The 8,500-nt window shown below is 39.4% G+C and overlaps 1 protein-coding gene across 2 annotated transcripts; it reads right to left on the reverse strand.

Annotated features, from left to right (window-relative positions):
• Nucleotides 1-1,424: 1,424 nt before the first annotated feature.
• Nucleotides 1,425-7,624, reverse strand: eif4e1c (eukaryotic translation initiation factor 4E family member 1c). Of its 2 annotated transcripts, XM_076018518.1 has the most exons (7): nt 7,471-7,623; nt 6,413-6,498; nt 4,990-5,085; nt 3,920-3,983; nt 3,622-3,735; nt 3,382-3,521; nt 1,425-2,575 (listed from the first exon to the last, which is right to left on the reverse strand). In XM_076018518.1, exons 1-7 carry the CDS (start codon nt 7,486-7,488, stop codon nt 2,461-2,463), a joined length of 633 nt encoding a protein of 210 aa, XP_075874633.1. In that variant the 5' UTR covers nt 7,489-7,623; the 3' UTR covers nt 1,425-2,460. The 2 variants fall into 2 exon arrangements, with proteins under 2 accessions (XP_075874633.1, XP_075874634.1); XM_076018519.1 differs by lacking the exon at nt 4,990-5,085 and having other exon boundaries at nt 7,471-7,624.
• Between the last annotated feature and the right edge of the window lie 876 nt (nt 7,625-8,500).

Here is an 8,500-nt window from a genome sequence, read left to right on the forward strand (position 1 = left end):
TGATTCTTCTCCCCTACATGAAGTTACAGGGTGGATACTTATTATGGCAGCCCGTTCGTACAGTCTGATATAATAAGTATCCCCCCTGTAACTTCAGCTAGGAGAGAGGAATCTTCTCCATATTGACCAATGTGACTGGACATAGTCACACCTGGTCTAAGTACCTTTATGGTTTTGTGCAGTGAAAAACACAATAAATACAAAAGGGTATATGATGAAATGTTTCAGTATTATTTTTGGAGAGGAAATTCAGAATCATTTACAACAATCTTTTTTTTGATGGTGATTTCACAGTGTAAGTAGTCGTCTAGCCTACGTGGTACAACATTGTCAAATCATAGGAGGAAATAGACACGACATTGCCAATGCAGTGCACTGAATAGCCTAATATAATCTTCGACACCACGTAGAAGACAGCGGAATAAAAACATTCTGGATAACTGTCTAATGTGTCCGTAGCGTAACGTAATTGAAAAAAACAAACAAACTAATATACACTTCAACAACACGTCGGATAGAGCGGAATAGAAACATTCTTAATAAAATGCCGTCGTTGATTAAACTAATAAACGACCAGGGGATACAAATTCTATCGGGGATAACTGCCTTGGCACGACAACGGCAGCGTAGAGAGGGAGAACAAGATTAGTTTTCGGGGCAAAGGTATCACTTCCGTTTTTGTTAATGAGTTTTGTTTTTGGTTAATGTGTTGTGTTTAGCGATTTGCGGTTGTATTCTCTTTTGCGAGTGTTTTGCTTCCCGGTTGTGTTTGTGGTTAATGTGTTGTGTATTTGGTTAATGTGTTGTGTTTTTGGTATATGTGTTGTGTTCTGTGATTTGCGGTTGTTTTCTCTTTTGCGGGTGTTTTGCACTTCTCGGCCACCGTACGTAGGGGACAGGAGGAAGAGCGCGCTATCGCGTTACGCTAACGTACCGGCAGTGTCTACACCAGGCATGAGCAAGTACAAGTACAAGTTTATACGACTTCCTTCTCATACCGATGGTAGAAAGATTTCACTGTCAATACGGGCACAAGTCTCCTCGACCTTTTGGAGCTACAGAAACTTTTATACTATACCGGAATATTCATAATGCAGTTATGCTTTTCAAAATGACTGATTGGAGAAAAACTTTGAAAGATTTTAATACTCTTCATCCGCAACAATCCTGAATATTTCATTTGCTTTTCTGCTTTCAAGGAGACAGATGTCATCTTTCACAACCCAGGTCAGAACTTGGCTGGGAATAAGAAAATTTCTACAATATTTCATATTTCTATGCAGTGTAAAATACATTTTGATGACTGTATGACCAATTATCTTAGAAAATAACAAGACTCTCTTAATGCACTGTCATTTTCTTTACTAATCCTTGGACCACTTTAATATGATCATTTCTCAGAAATCAAGACATCAGGACTCAGGTTTTAATGCAAAGCACTTAACCTTTACTCGAAAGAAGGTAATATACATCCTGGAATCACAGATAATAAAGATACATACTGAGCAAAATCATTTCACAATGAATATCATCTTTTCTTAGCATCAACCAAGAGAGGAGCGTGACATTATCTACAGTTCTTTGTTAGGAAGAAGACAGTGAAAAGCACACCTAATCTTGTCGGCATCTTTACTGTATGGTACACTGTAAAAAATGTCTATATGCAGTAGTACACATTGTTAACCTATATAACAAAAAAGGAAAATAAACACAAGTTTCCTGTTTTTTTTCCCAACTAAAACTTTCAACTGCAATGCATACATTATAAATAAATGTAAGGAGGGGGGAAAAAAAAGGTTCAACGTTCTATAAGCATAATTCCAAAATTCCAGCATGGCTGAAATAACAAGTGGCCCTAAATCCAAATGTAACACTTTGGAGTGTGACCACAGCTTTAACACGCTTTTAATAAGATACTGTAGATTTTTATTTTTATTTTTCCTTTTTTTTTGGAAGCTCAACACTTTAGGATATGCCATGTTAAAATTACATTAAAATTTTGTTCTGTGGAAGTTGCCTACCATATTTTCCTGTTAGGTGAGAAACATTGTGTTATTAGCCAAAACAAGTCAGCATGAGAAAGAAACAAGGCTAAACAGTGAACGTGTGCGTTTGTGTAACATCAGCCGCATTAGTACTGCAAAAAAAAAAGAAAGAAAAAAAGGTCTTACTCATCTTAACTAGAGGGTTGCTGCTGGCATCAATCACATAACCCAAGTCTAAATGCAAATACTTCCCTCATCTTTGCTCAGATACAAAATCTTGAGCCCAAAGCCTTCCTGTTTTCTCTTATATATTTTCATGTTGGGGGGGAAGCTTAAATTGGACTTAGTATTATTAACAAATCTTCTTTTAAAAATCAAAAGGAAAAGACACTACAGTAGTTGACAACTCAAGTTATTGTGAAGATGCATTTTGGTAATTGTTTAAATCTACAGCGAGTCAAAGGGAGAGGGGGATTCAAACAGAATACATGTTCTTGGTGGTGGATCCACTCTTGCTGGATGTATCATCGTGTGACTGGTAGCCAAGCATGGCTTTGGTGGGGATGTTCAGACGATCTTTGTAAAGTTGCCTGCAGGAAGACACGCGGTAGAGGATTAATGCTCTCTAAATGTCTCCATCTAGTGGTTACATACAGCCAACAAATTCGTTACAATTTGCAGCCAGTTGAAAACACAACCAAACAACAAAAGCACAAGGGGGAAAAATGTGATTTTCACATAAATTTTCTATTTACATAGATATGGCTGAACAGTAATAACATTACATTTATCAAAGAAGTAATTGAGTATCTACTGCTTGGAGATGATGCAAAATTTAACAATATTATTTACCAGGCTGTCTTTAAAAGATTAATAAATATAAAAGCTGGTGCGACGGCTTAAAAAGACAGCTCATCCAAAATTCAAAAGTTTCACTCGCATTCATTTACACGCTACCAAAGCCCATCGAAAGGGCTGATGTGGTGACTGTGGTTATTTTGGCTTAAAAAATGGTTTCAACGCCTTGGATCACACCACATGAGCAGTAAGGAGGCACAATTGTTATTCTTCTGTTGTTTTTCCCTACACTGGAGTACACTGGCCACAATGAGCTTCCATTGTATTGGTAGAGACCTGAATTCTTCCTCCCTCTTTTCCTCTTTCGTTTTCTTGGGGTGAAGTCTATTTCATTAGTTCGATAAATAACATAAAAAAACAACAACGTAATTTCTGTTTTTGAAATTTCAGATTAGTTTTGCTAAAGACGTTACAAAAGTCTGTCACTGTTTAACATAGCGTATGCATAAAAACGGTTTTAGTTGAGTACATTGCAGACCTATTTGTATGATGAGTATTCAGCTTTACTTTAAGGTGGCGAGCTGATGTGTCAACTTACCCTATCGTCATGATGGCGTCCCTGTTTTGGCAGTTGCTCGTCCAGATGGCGATTTTGTCACCTTTGGGCCGGACGTTGACCACGGCTCCGCACACATCCTCGCTTGCCTCATCGAACGACTCACCGACTAAACACAGAAGCTGCAGAACACACAAGATGAGATAGGCTGCCGAGTCAGAGCAGGAACTTGCGTCTCGTTGAAGAGCCCCGTGGGCAGCTACTGGGAAACATTCCAAGTACCGTCTCCATCCAGTAGCGGTCAAGGTCGTTGTGTCTCTGTTGCTTGTTAAGAGTCATCAGCCATCGACCCCCCAACTTGTTCCTGTCATCCTCCCACATTGGCTTAATACCATCCTGGCAAACAGACAAACCAGGAAAAAAAAAATCGCATCATTTTAATAATCATTAAGGAACGGTTATAACTGGCAATTGAACGCTGATGAATCACATTACAGCTTAAAATCAAACTGTATTACGGGAAACAAGCTTTCTGCTGACAATACTAAAGCTATTTTAGCAATGGAAAAACAGGGCTTACCTTAAATAAACAATAATCACAGCCAAATCCCAATTTGCTTGGCTGTTGTATGTGGTTGTACAAGCTGTAAAAACAGAAGTGGATACATGAGTAAACAATGAGTCTGCATGCCATTCTTAAAGCTACCGTCTTATACCCACTCTCAGACTATTACAGGTACCTTTTTCACTCTGGAAGCCAGTGGGGCAGCTTTACATAATTATTCCCCTAAAAACTAAATGATAATAAAATGGCTCCACTACAGCGTCACTGACGTGAAAAGCAGTGTGACTGATGTTTCTTGGGATTAAAAAAAAACAAAAAAAAAAACGAGCCCCTTGTGCAGGAGAATGGTTTGAGCACACGCAAAGCTGTATTTTCTATTTTATGTGTTCTTAACTATTAACTTTAATCTGACCATGACGGGCATTTCCACCTCTCAAATATTGCAACTCATTGTGGGAGTCAAACATTTTATTACGTCTATGAGGTTTAACGCTCCACATAACACCAAAATCCTTGTGGCAAAAACACAAAAACGTGTTTTTATTGCTTCACTGTTCCTTCGGCATGACATCTGCTCTTCTTGGATTTTTAGCCTCACGGTGCCAAAAGTAAAACTACTATGCTGAATGCAGTGTTTATTTTATTTATTTAGCCGACACTGGCGAGAAAGCCTACAATTTACAATTCAGATAGGTGCCCATCAACCTTGGCTCCTACTGTTCCACGAGTGAAAAGGTTTCTGGTCGCACCTCTTTGTTAGTCTGCCCTTCTTTGTCTTCAACAGCAATTTAAATTTTTATCTCACTCTTTGTTATTAATTCAATTAGGGGGGTGTCAATACCCCCCGCGGTCTCTAGTCTCCTAGATTCAGTTGTCTACGTCTCCAGCAGCAGCTAACGCAGCAGAGTTTCTATGAGGTTGCAGTCAACATGTTTTGGGCTTTAAGGCAACCACGCTTGTTTCTACATGAATGACTGGTGAAAGACAAAAAGCAATTACTATAAATACTGTTCTTCTGAAATGATCAGCCAGTAACACTATTGTGTCATCATGGCCACTCCAAAGGATGTGAAGAGACCACTTACGCCCAAAAGTCCTCCACTGTGTCAAACTTGGAAATAAGGCGCAGGTTTTCTGTCCAGCTTTTGCTCTTGTCGTTTTTGAAATACCACAGGGCCCATCTGAGTGAGAGAGAAACACAATTGTCAAGATGTGATGAAAATCTTTTTTTTACAGGGACAAAAAAATATGCTTTTGTTGAAATGGAAAAGAAATCTGTTTCAGCATCTGCCGTGAGTGCAAATGAATGAAATAATAATTTCAGACTAACCACATGGGTATTTTTTTATTTTGCAACAGAACACAAATGCTACTTATTATAAAAGCCAGCATGTCTGTGCAAAAGAACAGAGAACAGCAGCCACCGTCAACGCTAAATGCAGCCTTTGTCAACGATGGGTGCTGTTGTTCTTCCATGTCACTCCCAGGAGTGGCAGCAGGAGAGGAGCGAGGGCAGCAGCCGGATAACCACTGAACCCTGTACCCCCAGCCCACCATCACTGAAACACAACCACAGTATCGGCCCCTGCCATGTGTCTACACATGGATGCGAAAGCAGTGAATAAAATCCCCACAACAAATTCAAACTTGTGTCATGTGACACTCCCACTTCATTATACAACTGTGTCTGGGAGATGACAGTTCTACATCTGGTGATGAAAAGAGTTCAGGGCGCACTCTGTGTGCATGTACATTTCCATATACATATAAACATGGGTGAAAACTGTGAATCTAGTGAGGATGACGCTCCTTCAAACTTCCAAACTGAATCATCTTGTAAACCAAAGGCCACAACACTTGCATGAAATGTACCTAAAAGCACAAAGAGGGGGCAGTGTGGGCTGGCTGATATGCACAACCTTAAACTGTGAGGTTGGGCCAGCCAAGCAGAACAGTCTAGAACCAACTTCATAAGTTATCTATTCAGCATGTACTAAACTGACTGTACAATGCGCCTGAATGAGTCATCAACAATGCAGAATGACAACAGTTTAAAAAGGACAATGGTGATTGTGCTTCTGGTTTGAATCCCAGCTAGCCGCTGATGTGATGCTGTCTGAAATAACATTTTCTTCAGGAACCACTTTTCTTTCACTCAAAGTACAAATAGACACAAGCACTTCAATGTGGAAAACATCGAGGTAACGCCACGATGTTTAACCCTCAATAAAGACGGCAAAAACTGTGTTGCCAAAACTGACACAATTAATTCAGGTTGGTAACAACTATATAATCAGCAGGGGGTGAAACAATAATCAAGTGTGGACGATAAGATAACTCTGAAATGAGAAGAGGGTTAATGACGGTCTATAAAATTCCACTAGCGTGCCATTAAAGGTAAAATGGTCATCTGAATCTCATCTATTAATAGAAAGCTGCAGGGTTTGTAAGCACAAGCTTTCGGTTGCAATATCCTCCTGTTTGATACAGCAGCTGCTCAATTCTCACCTGTTTTGCAAGGGGTGCTTGATATACTGTTCAGGATTTGCAACAACTTGGCTTTCAGGCTGTTGGTCTTCGGTTTCAGCTGGTTTCTGAAAAGAAATACACACCAGTTAAATATTATACATATCTATTACAGAAGAAGGAACATGTCGGTATACAGCAGCACAATATCTGTCCAATGCTTCTGTGTCTATATGAAAGCAGAAGCTGAATGCAAAGCTATTTGTATTAATGTGCTATCAGTATACGGATTTGAAGCTGTAGCATCATGGTTATAGCTGGGACAATGCAGTTAATCTACAGACGGCACTTGGTTTTCATTTAAAAACTCCGTTTTGGGTTAGGACAATTTCTTATGACATACATAAAAACGTACAACACGGGAAGTTTACCCATTTCTCCTTTTCTACCATCGATATCACACATGATATTAAAGTTCGCATTGGCATCAGAAACCAACGTCATTTTTTCATGCCTGGTAAACGTTTCTTTGTCAATTGCTTTGAATGGGACGGTTGTTCCCTGTTTTACTACAGCGACATTTTGCACACAAAAGGGCTCGGTATAATGGAGCGAACCTACAGTTGGGAGAGTTCACATCGTTAGCATCTGTTTTAGCAGTCGAGCAGAAGCTAGCTGCGAGCTAGACACACACGTGTCCACATTGTCAAATAATTAAATAACAAAACCGAGCAACGCGGACGAAACGACGCTGACAACTGTTCAAAAATACCCGTATGTTGCGCACGTCGATATCAACGACGGTTTAACACAAATTTGAGTGAGCAGTTTGAATGAGCGGCGTCCTGTGAGTGAGTCCCTCCCTACCAACAAAGTCAGCCACTGCCTCATCCATCGCACCGCTCTGCATGCTAACGCTAACTGTGATCCACGCCAAGTGCCACATCTCGGCACCGAAACGTGGCAATCTCTCCAAAAATATTATGCACTGATTCAACACAGCAATATTAAATAATTTACGTGAAAGGTAAAAGCATTGTTCTGGCTCTTGTCTAAATGCACATTAGTTGAAAATTTCATCAGTCTCTTCGTTCTCTTACCGGCTCCGATGTCGCCATCTTGACTGTAGAAATGTTCTGCGCGTTCAGCGCTTCTGCGTCACCCACAGACCACTACCACACCTACGGAAGCCGCCTGGGGCCAAGCAGACGTGGGCGTCAAAGGCTAAAAATTCTCTTCATAGGTGTTATTTTTTTGGTAGTCATGCTCAACGTGAGAAGTAACATTAATCATACATTGAGCGCGGCGGAAAATGGTTAAATTCGATTGTCTTGTTTAGAACAACATTTTAAAGGTCCCATGTTAAGACTATATTCACTTACTTTTAAGTGCAGAAAAAAATTACAAAATATTTTACTCCAAATAAACATATCAAGAAAACAAGGTATATGCACATTGTTGACTTTTTTTTTTTTTTTAAATAAAATGTGAGTTTGTTGTGCCTTCAAAGGTTTTTATTTTTTATTTTTTTTATTTTTTTTTAGAAAACACCACCAACACCTACAGGGGTGTGGTCATTGTTACAAACTGGGATAGTTACTGATGAAGTTATCAGTGGTCTTTCTGACGTTACAAAGGGCTAATCTCAGAGCTGCTTGTTTAGTCACATAGTAATGGATGAGCATTTTATCATTTATGGGGAGTTTATTCATAGGCTAGTCATGTATATCGATATAAAGTATTAGTTAAAAGAGCTTTTAAGTAGCAGAGAATATGACTTTCAATATGACTGAGAGATTACAAGAGCACAGCGTTTAATGAGTCAAATACAGTACATAAGTGACCAAAGTATAAACATTAATTGGGACATTAGAGAGGTATAAGTCTGTTTTTGGAAGACATCGAAAAATCACAGGCAATGCACTGCGTATTTTGTAGCAATTTACATCAACCTATATTGTTGTAAGTTTCAATCTAACATTGTGTTTTCGTGCTCACCTTTGCCCCCCGGCCCTCTTCTTGCTATCTGTTCAGCCACACCATTCGTTCACAAGCCCTATTATTATTTTTGACTGTTTTTGGCCTGAGGGAGTCTGACATTCTGACATCTGATGGCACTGTGAAACCTGA

The sequence above is a fragment of the Nelusetta ayraudi genome, unplaced genomic scaffold (assembly GCF_046127955.1).
Source record: "Nelusetta ayraudi isolate G7.1 ecotype Tasmania unplaced genomic scaffold, CSIRO-AGI_Nayr_v1 ptg000008l, whole genome shotgun sequence".
Classification (NCBI taxonomy): domain Eukaryota; kingdom Metazoa; phylum Chordata; class Actinopteri; order Tetraodontiformes; family Monacanthidae; genus Nelusetta; species Nelusetta ayraudi.